Below are 26,627 nucleotides of genomic sequence, written 5' to 3'. Positions count from 1 at the left end.
TAGAGTACAATGACAAAACGGAAATGATAAAAGGTATAATACATAGAGTACAATGACAAAACGGAAATGATAAAAGGTATAATACATGGAGTACAATGACAAAACGGAAATTAAAAATACATAGAGTGCAATGACAAAACGGAAATAATAAAAGATATAATACATAGACATTTATAAGCGTACGACCTTCAACAATCAGCAAAGCCCATACCGCATAGGCAGCCCATAAAATGACAATGTAAATAATTCAAAAGAGAAAAATAAAGGCTTATATATGTACAAAAAATGAATGAAAAACAAATATGTAACACATAAACCAACGGCAACCACTAAATTACAAGCATAAACATACTTAATATGGCGGGGTTAAAGATGAAAGCGGGATCCATACATTCCCCTTAGCCTGGGACAGTGGTCTAACAGTACAACATAAGAACGAACTATAAAAATCAGTTGACAATGAGTTGTAATCAATTGACGTCTACGTGAAATCAATACTATTGATTAACGTATATATAACTTCTTTCTCTAGAGCAAAACCAAACCATTTTCAAAAATGTCTTCGAGTTTATTAAAAGTTCGGAAAGATTTCAAATTGTCTAGATAGCAAACTACGATCGCACACCCATGATCATCAAAGTAAAATTCTTCCCCCTTTTTTGTCCTTTTTCTTTTTTCTTTTTTTAATTTTCTATAATTTTTTGGTTTTTGGTTTTCGAAATATTCATTTATTTTTTTTATTTTTTTTTCTGTATTATTGTTATTTTCTTTTTTCTTCAATTTTCAGTCTTTTGATCCATATTTATATATATATATATATTAAATAGATATACTATTCTATACTTGCATGCTCATATAATATTTTTGTAATATATCGCTATAACTGTTAAATGGAGAAGACTTCATAAGTCTGTTTGTGTTTTATCCAATTTGTACTTAACTCATATACAGACAACAACGGTGTACACATAAAAAAGCAAAGAAGTAATTCAAGTCAGAGGGAGAGGGTGGTTTCAATAACTTTAACATCTTTTCCAATATTTTTGTAGGCTTGGGCGATCATCCGCATTGTTGGTCTTACGTTTCTTTCTTTACAAAACTTCAACCATTTGTCTAAAATTTCCCTGTTCAGCTTCACTAAATCATTTTTCATCTCACAATGTCTCTGGTGTATATCTTCCCATATACAGAAATCCAAACCAAGTTCAATCAGATACAGTAAGGATTTGTTTCCAATCAAAGGCGCCATTTTGTCAATATCTTTATCAGTTGGAACAAGGTCCCATTTCTCTGGGTCAGTCTCTAAAATATCATTAAAACAATTGGTTAGTACATGTGACCTTATGCCCGAAATTTTCATTGTTTATTCCGACTTGTCGAAAATCTCCATCAAAAGTTTTCGAATCCATCAAACAACCCTAAAAAAAACTTAAACAAACAAAAACAAGAAACAAGACAGTAAGATGAAAAACACATTCACACATATATACATGTATGTACCCAATTACTAGTAACAATATTGCAAATTCAGAACGATGATCATGACCTTGGTAATAACAAGTACACTTAATACAAGTTCGTATATCAATTCCTTATTGTTTGAAAATTGGTTTGAATTCAAAACGAAAATACTACATTTATGTATTCGATAAGTAGAAATTGAATTATGTTCTGATAAATTTTTATTGTGGTGTTGCTGGATTTTTATGATTTACAATTTGTCGCTAAGCACATGCCAGTGTTGCATGTAAGCATATATGTTGTACATGTACCAACAACTGGAGGAAGTCCTCTTACTTGGCTTCTACATATATCTGACATACCACCAAAAACAGTTAAGAAGGTTTACTTACCAAAGTCTACGGATGATCCTTTCATTACCTATAAGAAACATGTTCAAGTCTCATACAAATCAAGATAACAAAAAATGATAAACCGAGGGAAACAGATCAACTGCGAACGTATTGAAAACATGATATAATATAAATATAGCTCTGACATGGGATCTTTATTGTATCAGAACACATGATATAATTTAAATATAGCTCTGACATGGGATCTGATTGTATCAGATGTAGAAAACATGATATAATATAAATAAAGCTCTGACATAGGATCTTCATTGTATCAGATGTAGAAAACATGATATAATATAAATATAGATCTGACATGGGATCTTTATCAGATTGTCAAGAGGTGTATGAAATCTCTTTCAAACGATACAAATCAAGACTATTGGTAATCAAGGCCGCTTCAGTGTTACTATGGAAGTCCTTTATTAGACAGATGTGGTTACTGAAAAATTAAAAGGTCAGTAAGAATACATACAATCTAAATACCTTGTATTTTAGAATATTTCGGAAAACCGAATCCAGTATTGTAATTGGTTGATTTCTGAGTCTGAGTATGAATAATATTGAGAATAGTAGTGTTAATCTTATAATGATCAAATGTCAAAGCTACAGAATTGTAATAAATGTGATTTACAAGTCTAAAATAGATCTTTATAATTAGAATGCACTAACTCTGCAATATAAAATCATCAAAGCCTTGAAAAATTAATAAAGTCAAATTGGAAGATACAAAAATTTTTACCTTGCAAAGAGTGTGAGGAGTTTGTATGTGTCCTTCCTCTACAGCTTCCTTAATTTGTCTGAATGTCAGTGTTGATTTTTCATGACAACGACGTAGTACTTTGAATTTAAGTACTTCTGGTTCACTTTCAAATTGGTAGAGATCGCTCCAGTTAATGTACGGAAGTCCAAGATAGGTAACCAATTCCCGGATCTCATCTAAATTGTACAATGAGGAAAGCCGACACAAATGAAGAGCTGTCGGAATTTCACTCAAGAACGCTTCATGTGTAACTGTAAAACATAGCGTTATGGTAATGTGTTATTATAGTGTTCGGTTATTGGGTCGGATGTGTTATTATAGTGTTCGGTTATTGGGTCGGATGTGTTATTATAGTGTTCGGTTATTGGGTCGGATGTGTTATTATAGTGTTCAGTTATTGGGTCGGATGTGTTATTATAGTGTTCAGTTATTGGGTCGGATGTGTTATTATAGTGTTCGGTTATTGGGTCGGATGTGTTATTATAGTGTTCGGTTATTTGGTAACACGTTTTCTGTGTTTGTATATTATAACTTGTCAAAACGTGTTCTTAAGAAAGGATTCTGCCTTTAGTGTTTAAGAAAATTTAGACAGTATACAGTATGAATTATTTTGCCTTCTGCAATAAATAAGTTTCGTATAAGAAGTTGAATGCGTTTACTTGTAAGTCACAATGACAAATTCTTAGTCGAGTTTAACACAAAAAAAGGTTCATTGTTTCTCGTTGACTAATTATTAGAATATGCCTTGTTAATGCTTAGTTAAAATAACCCTCGACTTCATCATCGGTTATCATATATCAAATTCAATGATTTTAAGAAGCTCGATATTCTAGATTAATATATATATTATAATATTATATATTGGTATCACACTTGGGTAAATAACGGTTATTTAAATGTAATAAGGAAGTCAACTAATTATTTGATCTTGTATACGCATATGCACTTGTCAATATAATGGAATTGATGCCACTGTCATACAAGTGTTCCGTTTAGCTATCTTTAAAACCAGGTACAATCAAACATTTTTTTACATACGAAAACGCCTGCACCATTTCAGGAAAATTTAAGTTGTTATCTCTTCGTTTGATGTGTTAAAGCTTTCGATTTTGCTATTTGATTAGATACTTTTTTTTTGAATTTTCCTCGGAGCTCAGTATTTATTGTTAAATCAAAGATTAATCGTGGAGTACCGCTATATTACACCCTGAAACAATATATGTACATTGTAGAAACTAAACAATCATGTGGGCAATTTAAATTTAACCATGTAATCGGTATCTAAATCGTATGTTTGCATACAATTTTCAATGTTATATGTTCAATTCGATATAAGTTTGCGTGACAATGAAAACTTTTTCTAAAAACATTAACATGCGAAGAAATAGTTCATTTCCATGGGGTTCAAACTCTTAATTGGAGATACGAAATAAAATAATAAAAAAATAGTTTTTAAGTCGTTTTTTAAATTCATTGTCACTCCTATAAATTACAATCTGATACGATACGGACTAACAGCATTAAACTAAAGTTAGAAGATACGGTATGATTGCCGTTGAGTCAACTATAAAATACAATTGATGAACGAACAGAACTATTAACAATTGCCATGGATGCAAAAGGAATGCTTGACTTGCTATAACACTAGATTTAACACGTCGAATCTTCGTTTCGGAAAATGCCTGTACCAAATCAGGAATATGATAGTTGGTAAACAATCGTTTTGTTTGTTGATTAATTTATGTTTTGTCATGCTTTATGAACTGAGGCTTTAGAGTTTGATATTTTTGTTTTACTTTTTTACCTTAGTTTTAGCTTTAAACATGTTAAATACAGGACTGTTTTCTGTACAATTTATGTTTTTATTCTTATTAAACTCAGTTATATATTGTCGATGATGAACGAAAGCTGGAGTTTTTACACTACAGCTGGTAGGATTATCTGCATGTACTTAAAACTACAGATAAATAGTTACCTACCTGGACAGTTTAATTCACAATGTATTTCTGATTCCTAAAATACAGGGATAAATCAATGAAATTTTGCAATTTCTTAAGTTGATGAAGAAAATTAAAATCAAATCTTAAAGGTAGCACAATACAAAGAAAGATTTTTTCACTTCTAATCAGACAACTTTAAAATGATATAATTCATTTCATACTTCTTTGAATTTTATAAATGAGGTACCAAAAGAAAGAGGAAAGATTATTCTTTCAAATTGTGATAATTTCATTATGACTTAATTATTACCTAATTAATTGTTATGTAATCAGTTGATATATTGGAATGTCCACACTTGAATGAATTTAGCTTCTTTGTTATTCATAGCATCCCAAAATATTTTATAGGTTCTTGTAAAACACAGCTTGACCTCCAAAACTATGTCTCAGATTTCCAAAAACATCAAAAGAACAAATTTTATACCCAATAAAATTTAGTGATTTCTTGTGAATTGATGTTGCAAACTTCATTTAAGGTTTATGAGAGAATGAAATACAATAGGAAAAATCTGAGACACAGTTTTGGATATCAAACTGTGTTGTACAAGAATCTATAGAATAATTTGAGATGCTATGAATAACAACGTAGCTAAATTCATTCAAGTTTGGACATCACAATATATCAACTAATTACGTAACAATTAATTATGTAATAATTATGTCATAATGAAATTTAAAAGATTAATCCTTCTTTTTTCTTTTGGTACCTCATTAATTAAATTTAGAGAAGGATGAGAGGAATTACATCACTTTATAGTTGTCTGATTGGAGATGGAAAATCTTTGTATTGTGCTACCTTAAATTGGCAACACTTTCATTAAGACCATCAATAAAATAAGAATGAAAATTATATAGATCGTAACCAATCCGGTTTCAGGACTGAATATGTTGTATTTGCTTAATTGCGAGAGGATACCAGATGGGTCTGACTATCAATATGCTTGTATCGTCGTTATTCACATTTAAAGAGGTTTTTCATTTAAGTAACGGGATTAAGTACATGTAAATTCACGACGTTTTTGTGTTTTCGTTTTAACTTTTCGTAAATATTATCGAAATAGTGCGCTCTCTGTTTATGGAATCTGTGTATTTTAAAAGATTGAATAAACAATGCTACGTTTCAAAGCAACAGTTAAAGCAAAAATTTTAGAAAACCAGGGATGGAGTAATCGTACTCTGTTATCCTTACCGATAGTAAGTGATCAAATTTTTTCCAGTCATCGAAAGTAATCTGTAATCAAAGACATGTTAGATTATCCATAATCTTATTTTAATCGATTACAGACAAACACATCATATAATTATCGATTACTTTTCGATACAATTCGATAATTTTAGTTAAGAAGTTTGATGAAATAAAACAAATTGAAAAATGAGATATGTATGTAATGATCACTTAATAGTACAGATAAAATATTATGCATTTTTAAGAGTTTATAAAACGCCTAGTTTCGATGTATTATCTTTAGTTGCATTATGATCAACCATATATTTTACTGTACAGCCAGCTGTTGACACAAGTGACTGTACATGCCCATCAATAATTTAAAACCTTTTATTTCCAAATAAAAAAAAATATTTAAAGTAATAACATATCGCCATTTTAAGATTTGTATTAAGTTAAAGTAAGCTTTTATGTTTTAAAAGTCCTAAAAGTATAATTTTCAATTACACATGGAATTTTGCTTAGAATAGATAAATAGTTGATTTGTTATAATGTTGATATGATTCAAATAACTATCTGCAGCCTTAAATGTATAATGTTTAGCTTATTTTTTAGTATAACATTTGTTATGTGTATTAATAACGCCTTAAATAAATAACGTGACTTAATTACATAATAAATAGGTTAGATTTTCCTTATTCATCATTGATGGAACATAAGTAGAGTGCACTCAGAGTATTAATTGACATATTGAGTTACCTTTTCTGTTATCCAACGAGACAGCACAAACTGTTCGTGTTCTATTTTATGTTTTGGACATATCCAACTCTCATCGATGGTGTTAAATTCCTCAATGGATAGCAAACACGGATCTTCAACAACACTGCAGCAAAGGTTCAGTTGAAAAGACCTTGCGTTAACATCACACTTCTCACTGCTGGTTTGTATATAAAGATGGCTGATGTTCTGAATGGCAGATTTTAAACATTCACAGATACTTGAAGCCAGGTCTTTCATTATAAGAATTTTCTTCCTAGCATGAACAAGACGGACAAAAATCCTTTCGTCCTCGCACAGAATATGGATATCTATTGACGGATCAATCGTAAATACTGCAGATCTATGGAACAGCATGTCATCGTTTGTCCTACCGTATTTCTTCACATCAAAAATACTGAGGCAGTAAGTGATAAACCTGAATGATAAAGCTGGAGGTATTATTGCGTCATTTGATTTAAATGATATTCCAATGTTTCTTTCACTGAAGGATGAAGATAGAAGGTATCCAGTATCATCTTTAGCCTGGACCATACTTGCAACATAGTAAAACTCAGCTGGTATTCGATTGTGATTAGGATCATACCTCTTTGGTTCGACTAGTATATCAAGGTGAGTCATCACTGCTAATAAGTAGTCGTTGCGTTTTTTAAACATGCGATATTTCCTATTTCTCCAAAGTTCTTGTATTGCAAATTTGGAGATGACCCCTTTTTGGCTCATTAGATCCCATAACGCCTCTCTTTTCCTTTCCCCTTTACAGAACCTTTTATCTGTGATTATTGATTTGAAAGCATCAATGAGATATGTTGGCAAAAGAATAACATGTTGATTCAATCCTGGTTCATCAAAATATAGAATTTTGCCAACAGCATGCTGGAATTTGAGGAAAACCTTGAGTTCAGCATCTGTCAATGGTCTGATAGGGTGTTGAGTGTTAATATGTCTCAAATCGTCAAATGTTATTACATGTATATCCTTTCGGATAAGATTTTCGAATTCTAATTCTAGAGGGATAAAGCATTTTGGTAAGTTCTGTCCCCATGTTGGTTGGAGTTTGGACTCTCGTATAATACTTGTTTTGATCTTTGTCATTTCTGGGTCATTTTTGTTTCTAGCATTTACGAATATTCTGTCTTCGATAACCAAATGTGACATCAGTGGGGATCCCTGAAACATGCTCTTTACGTCTCCGTATAGTTGCTCTCTCGTTGTTTCAACTTCACTCTATAAATACGATACTTTGTACACATAATAATTTAAGTTTGACTTTAAAACTAATTGTATAATACCACAAGGTCATAGTACGTCATATCCAGATGCATACAAAAAAGGATCGAACAAAAATTTCCCCTTGAATTTGACAGACACATTTCATTGCAGTAAACAATATCTGTGTCATATACACACATCTTTGATGGTTTCAAGCACACACAACTTTTATGCTAAATTTTTATAGATCAATTTGTAAACTTGAGTTTATATGGTTACTTAAGCTTGTACAGAGGAAGACAACTGATGAAAGTTTCATTAGTTAACTTCGACTTAACTTTTTTCTCTTATATGCAATGACATGATATGTTATATTTTGTTTATAAGTACTAGATAGAATAAACATTACTCATGCCAAGTACATGTATTTCTTTATTTAAACAAAAATAAATTCTGCACATACTAATAGGGGAACATCAATGGTGGTATAACACCTAAGGAATTTAAAATCAATCATTTGTTTCTTAATTCAAATTAAGTCTGTCAGTAAGAATTATAAAACATGCATACAACTAAATATCACTAGGAGTAGGATCACCTCTAATATAAACATCTCTACAACAGACAAAAAACTAACAACGATGAATATGTTTTACCATTAAAAAACAAATGAAATAAATTATTGATATATCAACCATTTCTTGCATTATTTTAGTGCATAAACTAAAGTTATGTACTCACATGTTTTATTTTGTCCTTATGTGTAAAGACAATCATTATTTTCGGAAATCCATGCTGGCTCCCTTTGCAGTAGGTCACAATTGTATTTATCCAAAATCCCAAATAATCTGTTAACAAACGAGATATAACATAATTAAGGGAAAATGACACACGATCAACAATCATATGATGTCTGTAGCTTCAATAATATGTAGTATGAGTGCCATTCAGACAACTCGTCATCTTATTTATTTACAATTACTAAGATAACATTACTTTGTTGGCCCAAACGGATAAATAAACTCATCTTAGATATCAGAATGGAAACTATATACTTCCGCAAGACGCGCTTTTCGTCTACAAAAGACTCATCAGTTACGCCTGAATAAAAAAAAAGTTAAAAAAAAGCCAAAGCAAGTACGAAGTTAAATATCACTGAGGACCAAAACATCCTAAAGGTTTTGCCAAATATAGCTAAAGTAGTCTATTCTTAAGTTTGACAATGCTTAGTATTTCCAAAATTAATGTTTTTGTCAACAGTAAATTTATAATTATGACTATATCACCATAAAGTGTTAACACATAGTTGGTGTTGGCTTCTTAATATATGGCCAAAGTTTGATACACAATGTCCTACCAAAGTTCATTAGGAAACAGTTCGGCTATTGTTTGACCAACAAGTTCCCACCAAATTGTAAGTGGTATTTGGGTCATTACTGGACCAACAAAATAGTGCATATATGTTTTATTATCGTTATTAGTTTGATGAAAAATAATGCAATCATTGATATTAGATATCAATTAAAATTATAAATGTAATGTATAAGTTTTTTCCAATCATATTTTGTGACTGCCTTATATATTCCTCCACAAGTGACAGGCAATAAATTTATTTCGCCTGATTCAATATTAACTCTCATTCCAACACACATGGTATATGTATTTCAGACTCTAACATATGTGGAATATACATTTGTTGTGTGAAATATAATTTCTAAATCGAATGTTAATCTGAATTAGTTATACATGTTTTTTATACTACATCGAGATATATCGATGTCTTTACAACAGTTACAACAGGCTTGATCATGCGCACTGTTAAAGGGTCGAGCCACCTTCATGATAAATACATGTTTTCATGCTATTTCGTGACATCGCTGTCTTCACAACAGTTACAACAGGCTTGATCATGCGCACTGTTAAAGGGTCGAACCACCTTAATGATAAATACATGTTTTCATGCTATCTCGTGATATCGCTGTCTTCACAACAGCTACAACAGGCTAGATCATGGTCACCGATGTATAGTTCTGTCACTGGCTACTATACCAAAGTATGTTATTAGTATTCAATCATTTTCGTTCGTACCAATTTATGTTGATTTAAGCAACCTGACATTTTCGTGGATACTTGATTGTTTGGTTTTGCTTGATTTGCATACAATCTTTTGATCGCATCGCAATAAGTGACGCTGTAAGTGGATTAAAGTCGTAACGTGGTGAATCCATATACATCCCAGTCAGTAGATTTCGTAGAGGGTTCATGACGTCCCGTCTGCCATTAATGGTTACGTAATATATTAACAATTGCATCCGTAGGGGTTAGTAGCCAACCATGTTACTTATAACAGAAGATTTGTAATTATTTAATCCTGTAATTCGTAATTCACCTGTACAATCATAATCTACGAAAATTGGTATCGAACTAATAATAATGAATAAGTGAACGACAGGGTAATTAGCTGTCAAACTCATGTTCACCAATTTGACTGACATGATCATATTTGATTTATAACAAACTAACACGTATATATGTATATCCAAATTTCAAAAAGACTAAAATGAATAATTGTAATGCAATTATTTAGCTGTTGTTCGCTGTCAGTTCAAAAATAGTCATGATTCGGGGATGGGTGTATTACTACGCAGTCTTGCTCACTTGTTTATTTTGTAAACAATGGCTTACCTAACTGTATGATTTGAATATGTATCGATATATTTAGTTTACTGATTTTGAGAATGTAATTTTTGGTTCCGGTTAAGTTTGTAGAAAAGAGGGACGAAAGATACCAGAGGGACAGTCAAACTTATATACCAATGTTTCCTACTACTGTTAATTTATCGACAGCGACGTCACTGTTATCCTTTTGTTTATATGATGTGAATTTCCAAAACCAAAATTATCATTTTGTACTAAGTGAGGGCTGTCATAATAGAGCGAATTCAAAGCAAAATCTGCTTTTGGAATGATATCATATGTATATTGAAGTGACTCCCAAAATTTGCACCATGATGAGCACGCTTGAAATTTATGAGTATATTGAATGTGTTGTTGTGCACATATACATGTTATTACTTCATGTAAACTTATTATACCTCTTGCTGTTTTCGGTCCACTTTTCCCTGGTAAATATTGTTCAAATTGACATGGGTCATCAAGGGCTCTACTACCATCCAGTACAATCAAATAGATTGCTCGATATGACAGGAAACTTTGGTGCGTGGAGTAAAAGATATCTTGACCTCCAAAGTCCCATATTATCACGGGAGCTATATGTTTTTGATGTAACTTTTTCTTTCCTACTTTCAAAGATTGCTTTAAAATGTGTTCTTCCGTAATTGATATCTTTATCTCTTTCACTTCTTTGGAAACTCCAAAGAATCGTTTAAGTTTTGTTATTATTCCAGGATCAGTAACAGATTCTACAGAATGTGTCAACCCAGATGTTGCTTGCTCTTCTTCAGATAATTCAGACTTCAAAGTTTTCAATTGCTCAATTGTGGCGTGCATGGTCAAATCTTCTGAAATACGGCTATTTTTTGTACCACCTAGAACCAAAGGCAGTCCTGGATTTGGCTTATATTTTTGTGATTCATTTTCTGTTGGATTCTCAAAATGAGTTTTGTCTTTAAATTCTTCACATTGGGTATCTTTATCTGAATAGTTTTGTTGTTTGCTTGAACTTACTGGATTACTTGCAATTTGCCTGCTTTTATATGAGTCTCTCTGTTGTAGTACGTTGTCTTGCAAAACCTTTGGCATTGGTCTTTGGACACCTGTCACAAGTCTTTGTTCTTTGATGTCACAGTTTGTTTTATCAACAACAAGAGGGACATTCTGTATGAGGTTTTCGTCTAAAGGATGATCGTGTTGTTCTTGTAGATCAAGATGTACATTTTGTACATGTATTTCGTCAGGAGAATTATCTCTCATTTCAAGTGGTCTAAGATGGACGTTTGATTCTGGTCGCTCGTCATTTGGATCACCTTGTTGGTTATGTAGATCAAGAAGAACATTTGTGATTGGTCTGCCGCCTTCTATACCTTGCGCGGGATTATTACAATTATCTTGTTCTCTTGACCTGCTGTTATCCCTTTCAGCTTCGACTGGAATATTTTGCATTTCATTTTTCTCCCTAAAGTCTACGTGTTGTTCGTTAAACTGAACAGAAGCACAGGCTATTAGACTTTCATTATACTGTTTGCTTAAATCAGTGGATAGTCCTGTTGAAAGACTGCTAGTAGGATTATCCAATGGTTTCTGTCTTAATGACCTACTGATAGTCAATTCCTCTAAAGAGAAATCTGGAAATAGAAAGAACTTCATATAGTCTGAGTTGATTTTGGTACACCATTTCAAGATTTTGAGTTTTCAAAGCACCACAACTATGTTTTTGATTTTGCTTTCCAACTGGTTTGAATCGTATGCTACTGATGAGTAATACGTAGAAAAGACTCGCTTATGATGTTAAATAGATTATAGACTTTTGATGAGTTTGTATCTATTATTTAGAAACTATATGATCACGTAATGGATACGGCTAAAAGATAACAGTAGCCAAAACAATATATCGAGAGGAATTGTTTAGTTGACAGTTTTGCATTTTTGCAATATTTTACCGATCTTTCTTTAGGGTCGTCAAGTTGGTTACTATTTTTGTTATTACTTATTCCTTTTTATGTTACGTATTCCTTATATCTTAATCGTTACCTTTTTGCTAATTATTCTTTATTCCTTATTCTTTACTTATTCTTTATTCATTATTCGTTACCTATTCATTATTATTTTTAATTCCTTATTCGTTACTTATTCGTTCCTAATTCGATTTTGATATGTTTTTCCCTTTCAATGCTTTGAATTCTTTTATCTTTTTTTCTCTGGTGTGTCTTTAGTTCTCAGTGGTGAAATTACCCCTATTGACGCCTATGTACTCGTTTTTTTCTCGACTGATCATATCCTGTTACTTCTTCGTTTCTTTTTAAAATTTTAAATGCACCTTTTGAATGATTTCTGATCCTTTACTTGTTTGTATCTAGTGTTAGTTCTAGTTTAGTAGAACGCATTTAACGGTGTAAGTGCGTATGTACAATTTACTGCACTCGAATGATAGCCTGGTTCGTATTCGTTTTTTATACGTTATACCTTTAACTGATTTGTTTTTGTTTTGTTTTTTGTTTGTTTATTTTATTTTGTCTCTGGTATTAGTTGTGTATGCGTAGAGGTGAAATAACCTGTTAGTGCAGTTTCTGCGCCCAACTTATATCTTTTTTTTTTAATAATTATTCAGTTTATTGCACTATTGGTTGTTAACAAATACCCTAAAAGGTACAACTATCCCAGATAGGTTTATCCCTGTGTGTGAATTATCAAATGAACCAGGGGATTCACAAGATAAACTTATTATAAGTTTCAAAAGTGGTTAATAAATTATTACAATCTATATAGTTCACAAAATCTGCATAGCAAGAAATCCGGAAAACATACGTTCTCTCTCATACGTTTTTCTACTTATTTTAATTGTATATCATGCGGTATAGATGTTTATTATGTATGTCGAACACTTGTATTTTATCCATTCTTGTATGTTCTTAACTTATTTGGTAAGTTTTAAATTTAATGAAATAACTGTTTTGTTTACTTAAACGATAACTTGAATGCGCTACAGAACAATGAGAAACTTGATGCATTAGCCTATTATGAGTATCAAACATTGATGACATTCTGATGGTGAGTTAACATGATCAAAAACATGGATAAAGAATGAGTTTTTGTTGATACTTTGTATAAAGTATTGGCAATCGTTTCGTGTAAACAGAGAAACCGCATACATAAAACATAAATAAAAATCATAATATTGCTCTACGAGTATAATGTCTTAACTTTCACATAAACAGACACACACACATGTACCGAGTCACATTTTTCTTAATTAAAAATTTCTGATGGCTCTGTTTTAATTTTGTCTTGCTTATTTTTCAATGCCGAAATATTATTTTTTGTTTGTTTTGATTTTTCTAAACCTAAAAAGAATTTTGTGTTTTTTCCCCTTCTTCTAACCATTTGACTCAAGATCTCCTTCTTCTAACCATTTGACTCAAGATCTTACTTGTGCACCTTTAACTTCATCTTTATAAAGATTTTCTAGATTTTTTTTCATTTTTTTCTATTTCATCTTTAGTTTATTTTGACGGATTAATTTTATTATTCAATCTTTGTACGTTCATTTCTTAATTTTTTATTTTCTTTTTCTTTTCTGATGATTTGTATTTACAATTCATTACAGTTATGTCCCTTACTTCAGATTTGAAGATATCCCAAACATCTCTTGAATCTCTGGTGAGTGCTTTTTCTTTATATTTTAGAATAAGATTTTATATGGTTTTTATAATTATCATCTATTAAAATACTATTATTTATTTTAAAGAAACCTCTTCCTCTGCCAGGGGGATTCTGTCTTATTTTTAACGAAATGGCTCGGTGATCAGTGTGTTATATCATAGCAGGTCTTATATCAGAATTAATTACATGTGGCCTTATATCTGGACTGATCAAAAAGAAGTCTATTCTGCTTGTTATATTCGTATTGCTTTTCCTTCTCCATGTTAATTGAATTTGTTTGGATTTATTTCCCTCCATATATCTATTAATTTGTTTTTGTAATGAGCTGTTTAAGACTATTTCCTGGTTTATAGTATTTATGAGAGCTATTTGATTTTCTATCTATTTCTAATAGGGTTTCATTTATGTCCCCTCCTAAAATTAAAATACCTAAGCGATTATTTTCTATGATATTATTTACCTTTTTAAAACATTTATTTCTGTTAGTATGAATGTTGGGAGCATATACATTTATTAAGGTAAAAAAGTTATCGTTAACTTCAATGTTGAGCAAAACAATTCTGCCATCATTATCTTTAACTTTATTTATTAGTTTATAATTTAAACTGTCTTTAATCATTATTGAAACGCCTCTTGATTGGGAACTTCCATAGCTATGAACAAATTTACCTTTTACTTCACTATTGATAATATGTTCATTTTTCTTTATTAGATGAGATTCTTGTATAAATAATATATTACATTTTTGATGTTTATTCCTCAAATATAATCTCTCTCTTTTTTCTTCCTGTCCTAAACCTTGACAGTTTAAGGATATAAGATGTATATTGTCACTCATTGTTTTTATCTAGGTAATATTCAATTTTATACATTAAATGTAGCTGTACAATTCTGGTTCTCATCTTTACATGTTTGTATATCATGTATATACACAAGGTTAAATGCACTGTGAACTTCTTTTTTTCAAAGACACAATATAGTAATAAAAATATCATTTTGAAGATGTATAGTTGCAAGAAATAACTATTATAACAGTATAACATAACATAAATAACAGGTTTGATTATTCTAACCATTTTCGAGCAAAATTTTGTTTGTTTACATATCAATACTATGTATCTCATACACGAATAACAAAGCTTATGTGCATTTAAATATACAAATATATCATTCAAATCACTGTACTCTTTTCCAATAATCAGGAAAGATGCTATCATGATTCCCGTTGATCTCTGAATTGTTTTATCGAGTAATCTATTTTTAGATACGATGAAAACCCAGAAATTTAGGGATTTTTGTAATCGGGTCAGCATGCATATGAATATAACTATAGTTATACTGTTTTTAGTTGGGTATGTCACATGTATGACGATAATGCAAATTAAAAAGAGAAAATATTTTTGAACATTTAAAAATAGTTGCAGATACATTGACAGACGATACATGTTTACATTAATGACTACATTGATTGACATACTTAAACATTTGTTTATTGATGTGTGCATTTGATATAAACTATATTGTAAAAGAACAAACACATAACTTTTATTTACATATTTTTCAATTCTTTTCAGGTATTTTAGAGTGGCAATTACCATGGATGTGGAAGTAGCTTGTACAAAAAATACGTGAACTATATAGAAGGAACTAATTTTCAGTTTTTGGATACCTAAAGCAATAGTGGTGTTTTTAATATGCCAATCTTTGAAATTGATACTAATTGTGTCCAGGTGAACTAAGTGAGATAATGTATATGGCAGATCTTGAGCAGTTTTAAAGTTATTCCTAATACATGTATGGGAGGAATGGACACATTTATTAACATGGATTTTATATTTCAAGGAAGTGATTTCATCAATTAAGTGATGTGGAACACAGCTACAATTAGTCAATTTACCAATCAAACTGACAACATTCAGATTGGGATTTAAAGGTGTTTTGAATTGATTCATGGTTAATAAAAAAATGATAATAACTTTCAATGGATCAACTATTTGATCATGTTCATTTGTTTTCATGATAATCATATAAATAAAATATTTCATATCAACATTTAGTATATTTTTCCTTACAGAGTGTATACAATCTAATATTATTGTATTATACAATGAATTATTTTTTTCACATTTTTCAGATAAGATAAAAATATAACTAACATATATACACAAGCACAAAAACTGTCCATTGAAAATCACACTACTGTACATTAAAGGACACTGGTTAGGGATTTGTCTTCTGTTTTGTCGGCTCGACTACTTGTTTATGTAATTCATCAGTCGGTATTGTTGCTTTCTTTTTCCTCGTTGATTGCCTAGGAGTTTTCGGATCTTTAAAGTTCATATAGTGATCCATGGGTCCAGAAGCTGACTTGGGCAGATTCTGATTGTTCGATTTATTTTTGTTTGATTTTTTTTTATTTGTCTTTTTGTCTTTTTTGTTTGTCTGCTCATTGTTCGCAGTAATTTGTTTAGGTTCTTTGAGGACTACCGATTGTTGTTCATCTTCTTCGCTATCATCATTTGAATCATCACTACTTTCACTTGTGGATTGCTTATCTTTAGTTTCATCTTGAGCGTTATCAACGTTAATAGCTTCAGGTACACTATCAGTAACAATCGAATCACCATTCTGATCTTGATCTGCTGTTGGATCGTCAATCGCTTGTTGACATTCTTTGGCTTTATGACCTGATTTGCCACAGGAGTTGCACACCCAGTCACTGTCACGGGACTCCTGTTAGTGTCCCGTCTGTAAACACTTGTTACATTTAGCATAATGATTTACTACAATTTGGTCTTTTTGGATGAGTAGCGCCTTGTATTTTCCTATACTAATGAATCTAGGTAACTGTATACCAGGTACTGGACTTACAATGAATAACCGGTCTCCGGTTTGGTAGTTGGTAAGAAACCCGTTGATACGTAGTCTTTCACGATTGAAGTTGTGAATTATGAGATTATGTTTGGTCTCAATATATCTACCAATTTGGTTGTCGTCAGCAGATAAAGGTACATTTTTTATCCGGAGGCGTAAGCAGTTGATGTGTTCTTTAACTACAACTTTTGGGTTTCTATCATATACATGGATGTGTTTTTTCCTGATAGTGAGACCATAAGCTATCAAATGTTCCCTATCTGATTCAATATCAAGATAAATCCGCCACATTCCATTAACCCTTTGAAGACCTTTCAAATGGCTTTCTTCAACTACAGGGCCAATATCACTGTACAACTCTGCATGATTTAAAAAGTCTACAGGTTTTGGTTTCATAGTTCCAAAGAGATCAGTCTCTAATATAAATACGGGTTTGGCTGCAGAAACCCATAGTCACTGTTTTGAGCTTTACTTTTATCCTTTTCAGTTTTTGAGGCGTCCGCATACGACGCCATTTTTGTTGTTGTTTGGTCACTTTCCGAGTTTTCATTAAAGGACTCTTTGTTACTCATCTTTACCATTACTTCAAGATAAATACTTTTAGGTAGATTATTCATCAAATACTTGTCGCAATAAAAACGTTGATGAGACACTTTTCTATGAAATCAGTTTACTTTTTCGGGAGCTCTGAAAAGTCCGTTGACATTTAACCAAGAACCCTTGCGATCTTATATCATGTTATTTATGCTCGAAATATTCGCTTTATATTATTCCCTTATTCGGTTTGCACAACTTTCAATTTTGATATGCTTACCTTTCTATTATTCTCCTTTTTCTGATGATAGTAATGGGTTCTGCTTAGTGAAAATAATAAGCCAAGTGACATTGATTACTACTATTTGTTACAAACTAAATATGACCTGATCCATGCAATTGCGAACATAACTACTATAGTACGTTTGTGGACGGCACTATAATTAATTGTCTCTTAATAAACTTCCAACTTTATTTGTCTCTTTTAATAAACCACCAACTGAATTCGGCACTAGTAGTATTTAGTGTGCTTTTAATAATAGTTCACTGCATGAAAAAGGAAAAAGAACCTCAGTGTAGTATAAATCCAAATTGAGAACATAAATGAACTCGCCTATGTAAACCAAAAATACACAAATGTCTCAGACTCGTGAAGATGGCTTTACATCCGGCAAATATGATGGGTCTTTACCCTATAGTTGTGCACTTTTTAAACAGTGTGACTTGGATAGAGGGTTGTCTAATTGGCACTCATACCACATCTTCTTATTTATATAAAGATAACATGTTCACCATTGCTCATTAAGAGTAGCAATCTATTTCTCATATAGAGGCTTTATATAAGGGGGTTGCATTTTCGCGTTAAATGAAACATGTTGAAGCCTAACACAATTAACAAAATAAATATTGAAATCTGACTTACCAACAAATCATTAACCTCTGAAGTACGGTCTTTCGTATATTGAAAAAAACAGTTTTTGATTTTCGATGTCAATTCAACAAAAAGGGTCTCAACCGATTTCCTCTAGTATTACGTTTCCGAGAGGTTATTTCACTTTACGACCATGTGTCACGTACTCGGTGTAGTGACTGATGGGTATCGTACCAGAGTTTACCCCTGGATATTGGAAGATGCACCGTTTTTTATATAAAATTGAGAATGGAAATGGGGAATGTACCAAAGAGACAACAATCCGAACATAGAAAACAACAGCAGAAGGTCACCAACAGGTCTTCAATGTAGCGATAAATTTTTTCACCCGGAGGCGTCCTTCAACTGGCCCTTAAACAAATATATACTAGTTCAGTGATAATGAACGCCATACTAATTTCCAAATTGTACACAAGAAACTAAAATTAAAATAATACAAGACTAACAAAGGCCAGAGATCTTTAACTTCTAAATTTGGCCTCTGTCACCAACTAGCAATATGTTCTTGCTTCTTCTAGACGTCTTGACTATTCATTAAGTGACCCTTATTCTGACAGTGCATCTGCCTTCATACTAGGTTTTGGACCATACCATTTACTTTGGAAGATACCAAATATCTAATTCCTATGAGTGTTTATCGAATACCAAACCCTTATGTCTCAAACGTTTGAATGGCAGCCCTTATGTTTACCACTACCGATTGGAATATTTCCGGGTTTGCTTAGCACGACCTGTCTGTTACTGATTCTAACTATTATAAATATCCATAGCAATGTAAACGAAACCTAACCGAAAGTAAACAACCGTTCAATTTTCAAACTATACGAGTGCAAACAACAATGTTTTAACTAAATAACAGTAATATCAAGTTGAACCCTAATAAAATAAAACAGGTTAACTAATTTCATCACACAGGTACGCCAGGGGTTTATAAAACCTTAGTTGTCTATCATTTGAACATTTAACAGTCAGGGGCGTTACTTAAACAAGTATTTTTTTTAAGTAACTTTTATAAGTAGTTTTTGTTTTTAAAAATAATAAAACACCTTAATAGAGTTATTTTAAATTTTAATAGAAGCATAGACTAAATGTAGTTTTCGTGAATTTTTTTATTATTTTATATCATAAAATAAAGAATCAATTATACTTGAGAGGAGTATAGAGGTAAAGGGTTACTTTAAAAATAATGACAAAAATATTACTTGAATAAGTTATTTTATACATTTTTGAAAAAAATAGTAATAAAACTTAATTCAGGAACATATGTAATTGATTAGGGTTACAAATTATAAATAACTTCAAGTCTTAATTAATTCCCAAGTATCTATCTATTTATATTAGTCAACTATCAGGATTTTAGAGGAAAATGATAAATTAATTGTCCCAAGAGACCAATCTTTGACCCAGAAGCGTCGATGTGAAAGATAGGTGCGTCAGAAAGTTAATTAGTGTTTCAAAAGGATTAGATTTTATATTTCATAGGAAAAATAACCAGATGACTGAAAATTTGTTAATGCTAGTAAAATCTGTATTATTGCACACCTATAAAAATAATATTCTGAGAAGTTACTTATATAAGTAATACTTAGAATAGACTCGTTTTCAACATAACTTGTATAGGTAATTTTAATTGTTACTTGTTTAAGTAATGCCCCTGACTGTTTAAGGATTCGGAAATTATTTATATATTATTTTAAACTATTGCATTACTAATATCAAAAGTCATAACTGAACTATTAAATACTTTGCTAGTAAGGACAAACCCACCCATATTGCTGAAAAGAAATTCCCCAATCAAGATATATTACATGCATTCGACACGGTACAATACGTAAATAAATTAGTCAGCATACACGCCTTGAAGACAGCTTATTTCAAGGACATGTATTATTTGGGATAAACATAACCTAAGAGTCTTAAATATTTATGTCCTTTATTGAAATTAAAATGTCCAGTTAAAATTACAGAATCTATAATATCTATTCTAATGCATTTTTTATGTAACAATCTTTCTCATTGGCTAACAGTAACCGTTAAATCCACAGTTGACCAGTCGTCACTAAAGAGGGATTCGCCATTGTGAATGTGATGTGATTCTATTCAATCGTAGAAGAAATTACCTTCCGTTTTCATTTGTATGACGTCATGTTTAGCAATGACGTCCATGCTCCAAAATCTCGTATGAAGTATTGTGGAATTCTATTTGAGTTCATATTTGAGTTCATATTTATACATTTTTCCAAACTCTCACGTATTAGTTCTTTGTGTAATGCGTTAAAATCTGAATAACAGTACTTTAGTTGACGAGTTGACACCATCAATTTTGATTTGACAGTCGCAGATTTCAGTTTTACTGACTCCGTAACGTATCGCCAGAAAAACTGCATTTGCGACACCGTCAAATCGCCAATTGACAGCGGCAACTCGTCAACTACAGTACTTCAACTGCATCCTTTAAATATCCCCATCAGGGTATGGAGTACTTGTCTGGTGATACATAAAAGGACAAAACACCCGCTAGACAGTTTGAAGGTCAATGCTATAACCTCAAAAACTAGCGGAGGCTTTCTATATCTGTGCTAGAAAAATCAGAGTGAATCTAATTCAACGTTTAATGAATGGTAATTTATAGAAAAAATATTACATATATAATGTACTGACTCCCCAAAGTGTAAACAACATAAATGGTAACATCTTCGAAAACAAACATTATTCAGCAGCAAAATGTCTTTAAATTACTTCAATTAAAGCATAGACTCGTGTTTTTTATACACCTAACAACATCAAACGGTAATCTCAAAGTGACATTCACTGTAGTACAATAAGCAGATTAAAACGTTTATTGAGTGGTCTGTACTCCTATCTTAATGGTTTTGTCTCTTAAGGAATTTCTGATATAACACTATATCTGACTAATCCATGTTGATTTTTTATTGTCTTTTATGTATCATCAAAAGTACTTTAAGTGTTGTAAAGTGTAGTAATTTAGCAATATGCATTGTACAGTGGACATTCGAATTTCTTGTATAATTGTAGCTGTGTCGGACCATATGACTATTTGGACCATAAGCGTATAATCATATGGTCAAGCCATACTCGTACACAAAACCTTCAAGCATTTGATACTATTTTCCAATATTTAAGAGAAGAAAGATACCAACATTACATTCAAACTTATTAGTCGAAAATAAACTGGCTTAAAAAGAAAGGGACAAAATGACAAACAACAGTACACAACAAACAACTACTAAAATAGAGAAAAGAAATGGGGAATGTGTCAAAGCGACAACAACCAGACCGTAGAGCAGACAACAGCCGAAGGCCACCAATGGTTCTTCAATGAAGCGAAAAAATCTCGCACCCGTAGGTGTCCTTCAGCTGGCCCCTTAAAAAATATGTATACTAGTACATTGATAATGGACGTCATACTAAACTCCGAATTATACACAAAAAACTAAAATAAAAAGATCATACAAAACTAGCAAAGGCCAGAGGCTCCTGACTTGGGACAGGCGCAAAATTGCGACGGGGTTAAACATGTTTATGAGATCTCAACCCTCCCCCTATACCTCTAGCCAATGTAGAAAAGTAAACGCAAAACAATACGCACATTGAAATTCAGTTCAAGAGAAGTCCGAGTCCGATGTCAGAAGATGTAACAAAAGAAAATAAATAAAATGACAATAATACATAAATAACAACAGACTACTAGCAGTTAACTTACATGGCAGCTCCATACCTCAAATAAACTGATTAAAAGATTATGTCTTCATCATATGAATATCAGGTACAATCCCTCCCGTTAGGGCTTTAGTATCATACTATCATAAAATATATGAGAAGAACATAACCCGTGTCATGACAACAACTGTTTTGCAAATAAATGTGTTTAGTTTCGATACAAAAACCCTACAAGTGAAGCAATATTAAAGCCAAAATATGCAATCTTTAATGACCTGACAACAGTATCGTAATTATATCCTTTCTTAATAAGTCTGTTTAAAGGTTTTGTAAGCTTTTGAGGTGAATACTGACATTTTTGGGCTTTTTAAAGAATATTACCATACAAGATTGGATGTGAAATACCTGAACGTATAAGATGTCTGCATGTTGAGTTATATTTACGAATTATTTCCTGATACTGATGCTAAGATTTAGTAAATGTTTCGACGCGTTTGTGATATCGAAAACCCTGGTGTAATAATTTTTCAGTAATACACAAATTTCTCTCGCTAAAATCTAATACGTTGTTACATACACGAGAGAATCGTATAAGTTGAGATATATAAACACCATAAGATGGTGAAAAGGGAACGTCACCATCTGAAAATGGATAATTAACGATAGGAAATGAAAAATCATCTCTTTTATCATAAATTTTTGTATTAAGCTTCCCGTTAATGATATAGATATCAAGATCGAGGAAAGGGCAGTGGTCATTGTTAGTATTAGCTTTATTTAAAGTAAGTTCAACAGGATAAATTTCTTTAGTATACATACTGAAATCGTCATTATTGAGAGCCACTATAGCATCCAAATATCTAAATAAACTCATCATAGATCATGTAGATACCAGGACAAAATTTGTATATACGCCAGACGCGCGTTTCGTCTACAAAAGACTCACCAGTGACGCTCGAATCCAAAAAGTTAAAAATGTCAAATAAAGTAAGAAGTGGAAGAGCATTGTGAACCAAAATTCCTCAAAGTTTTATAAATTCAGCTAAGGTAATCTATGCCTGTAAAAGTATTGTTAAAGTTTTGTATCGACAATCCCACCAAATACTTGAAATGATTTCAGGTGCTTCGCAAGGGTAATCAGATCCTGCTCCACATGTACAGTTTCATTTTTTTTTACATTGCATACATCAGGAACATCAGGTAAAAACGAGATACATCTGTTGAGAAGACCGCCGGACTGGCAACGTCTCGGGAATAACATTGTGTTAGTAACAATTAAACGTCAAACTGCAAAGCTGTTGTTTGTTTTATTCATCCCCATATTGAAAGTAACGTGACTAATGGAGTTAATGAAGCTCAAATCGATAAGAATGGGCAATCGCAGTGCCGTTATCAGATTTTTACGAAAATTTGCAGAAGCAAAAGAAAGTTTTGAAGTCGACAGAGAGGAGCTATTAGTGACTTTTCGAAAACTAACAGCTGAAGAAGAAGTAACTCAACACACCGAAAGAACAAATTGTGAACGCATCGGAAACAGAGGATATAGAGACGGAAATCGTAGACACAGATGAGCAAATTTGTTTACTAAACTGAGACATTTTAGGATATTTATACATTAAACATTGTATCCGATTTCCAATCAAACATCACATTCATCTTATCAAGTTTTTAATGTAGACAGTCCATCTTTTATCCCTACTTTTTCGCTTGAAACTGTACAAACCCATAATGTAGTCACGTCATGGTCACAGTCAAATGGTGCCGCTCTAATTTTAAAAGAGAGAAGTGAAGCTATGCTGTCCATTTTGCTATAGCAATCATCGTTTTCAAAAATTAACATTCCCAACATTTAATTGAAATACATTAGAAGAGCCAAGATTTTGGAATTCTTTCGAACCAACAGATCATTACGACCTAACATTGACAGATGTTCAAAAGTTTAATTATTTGAAGGCCCAATTAGAAAACAAAGCCGTTCAGACAATTGCCGGATTTCCTCTCAGTAACGCTAAAACAGGGAAGAAAGATACCAAAGGGACAGTCAGCTAACTTTGCCGAAGACTCATTTACTCAAGTAAACCTACAAGCCACCAGAAATGACCTAATAAACCTGAGAATATTTTACGGCAAAACGGAGAGTTAAGTTAGTTCCAATTATAATTAAAAAAACTGCTTGAATAAATAAAAAAACATCTCGCTCGGGAGCATGGTACGTCACATTCGCAATTACGACATCTACAAAGAAGTATACATAAAGATATATCAATAATGGAAGCCGAACACGTTACAAAGACTTGAGCGATATTTCGACTTCAACCTTTCCGCCGGGGCTAAAAAATCAGAGAGAAAAAAAAAACAAGTACTGGAAACGCAAATCAGCATTTAACAACTAAGCCGTGAATTTTCTGTAAAGATATTTACTCGCCAGCCAATTGCCCGAAAATACGCAATTTAAAAAAAAGCCTCGCTAGCGTTAAACAAAACAATTTATGTTTCAACTGCCTTGGTACATATCGAAAAGCGCATGCCGTAACTGTAGCAAACGACACCACACTAGTGTATGTTGAAAAGTTGAACACACCGAGAACTCTGATAAGAGAAGTGAAAACGTTTCTCTGACATACATGATTATGTTTACAGTTATACGAACGATAGTACACAATCTACACCAACTGTAGTAAATCTTGTGAAGGATACTGAGATACAAGAAAACTCTGAAAATTTACATTTGTCAGCACAACTTCGCTCAAATGTACTGCTAAAACCCGCTGTGAACCCCGTTTATTGTACAAATACGAATATTGTGTTTGACGGATGCGCTGTAAGGTCTTTTGTCACACAGAGTCTTGTCTTATAATTAAACCCACTTTCGATGAAATCAACACTAATGATAGGCGACTTGATAAAGGCACTGTTTATGTTGAAATTGAATCTGGAAATACAATCCCAATATATGTTTTAATCGTGTGATAACCACATACGTTATATTGACCGGAACAGTGACTATTTGTTAGGACTCAAGCTCGCGCATCCAGTTACCAAACAGGATACTTTGGAAATTTCACTATTAATTGGAGCCGATTTTTTATTGGAAAATAGTTGAACATAAAGTTGTACGCGGAAATGGACCCACCACAGTCAAATCGAAACTAGGGTACTTATTTTCTGGACCGCTTCAGGAGAAACCCAACTCAACAACGTTTAGTATTTTCCATGTACTTATTTCAAGTAAAACATAGGAACATAATTTAAAAGCGTTTTGGAAGCTTGAATCTAAAGGAATTAAATCTCCGGAAGTGCACGAAAAAGAGTATGATTATTTACGAAGTTACCAAGACACTGCAATTGAGTTTCGTGACAACACATATCATGCAAAGTTAACATGGAAACACGACAACGATAACAGAGAAACATTAAAACTTTTTATGGATTTTAGAAGTTAATTGATCGAGCATATTTGTTCAAAAATATGCTACACAATGATCATGGACTGTTAATGAAGTGCAATTTTGTCTTATGAACTACGTTAGTTCAACTGTGGAAGAACTGTGAAAGCTTTTAAGTTTATAATCATACATTGATATCCACTAACAGCAAGGCATGCTACGTTTTTACCAGACAATGCTTGGTTCGGTGCTGAGTTAAAAAAAACTGTGTAACAGACATATGGACACACAATCGCACAAAAAGAAGGAGCATACGAAAAGAAGAAGTATAACAAATTCGTTGGTGCGGTGTATTACAATGAATAAAAAGTTAAAAGATATTAATCGTAAAGCATAACCTACCTTGTATATTTTGACTTTTCAAATCAGAGGATTGTAGTTTGTCACAAATATATCGTTACAACGTTTTAATTATTGAAAACAGTCAATACTCTTAATTAGAGAATACACTACATCATCGATGTGCTTTATTTGTCTGCTATAATATGTGTGCCGTTGAGTTACTATTTTCGTAACATATAAACCGCTCCGTTCAAGAACAATGTTTTAATTAAGCTTGAATTAATTTTATAAACATAATCACGTACCTTGTTTGCCTTCCAACCATTCCTCTGTTTCTCTGTCTATATACGACAAACCTGTATATAGACCAATTCCATCAGTTGATTTTCTCATCTTCGTTGGTCCCTTACCAATAAGATATCGAGCAATAGTTGTTTTCCCGGTCCCCTGTTCGCCTGCTAACATTACTCGTGATTCGAAATGAGAGTAACTTTCTTCCTCTAGTAACTGAGTATATACTTTTGCTGAGTCTTTATCGAGTGCTTTGATTTCAGCTGGTAAACCTTAAATCATTTACAAAAATACATTTAAATTTAAAACAGTCATAATCGATAGCAACGCAAAAGCAGTGGATTAGTTAAGGAATGTATTGTTTCTGACTCTTTACAGTACCTGGTTTATTGCCTAAACATGTGATTAAATGTGAACGGCTTGAACCAAAATATAAATTTTTGTCATAAAAAGTATGGACTTAGTTTCGAATTGATTGT

The 26,627-nt window shown here is 32.1% G+C and overlaps 1 protein-coding gene across 1 annotated transcript; it reads right to left on the bottom strand.

The window, feature by feature from the left end:
- Positions 1 to 26,416, bottom strand: LOC143076382 (uncharacterized). The gene is made up of 8 exons (XM_076252119.1): positions 26,163 to 26,416; positions 10,866 to 12,074; positions 8,512 to 8,618; positions 6,541 to 7,785; positions 4,596 to 4,629; positions 2,596 to 2,867; positions 1,854 to 1,881; positions 1 to 1,302 (listed from the first exon to the last, which is right to left on the bottom strand). Exons 1-8 carry the CDS (start codon positions 26,320 to 26,322, stop codon positions 995 to 997), a joined length of 3,363 nt encoding a protein of 1,120 aa, XP_076108234.1. The 5' UTR covers positions 26,323 to 26,416; the 3' UTR covers positions 1 to 994.
- Between the last annotated feature and the right edge of the window lie 211 nt (positions 26,417 to 26,627).

This window comes from Mytilus galloprovincialis, chromosome 5 (genome assembly GCF_965363235.1).
Source record: "Mytilus galloprovincialis chromosome 5, xbMytGall1.hap1.1, whole genome shotgun sequence".
NCBI classification, from domain to species: Eukaryota; Metazoa; Mollusca; class Bivalvia; order Mytilida; family Mytilidae; genus Mytilus; species Mytilus galloprovincialis.
Note: the sequence above shows the minus strand (reverse complement) of the source record. Positions and strands in the feature narration are given on the sequence as shown.

Coding starts and splice junctions, on each gene's coding strand:
- LOC143076382 (XM_076252119.1), bottom strand. CDS start 26,322: ATGTTAGCAGGCGAACAGGGGACCGGGAAAACAACTATTGCTCGATAT. Junction 7,786..8,511: donor ATAAGGACAAAATAAAACAT/GTGAGTACATAA, acceptor TCGTATTTATAG/AGTGAAGTTGAAACAACGAG. Junction 1,303..1,853: donor AGGATCATCCGTAGACTTTG/GTAAGTAAACCT, acceptor ATGATATTTTAG/AGACTGACCCAGAGAAATGG.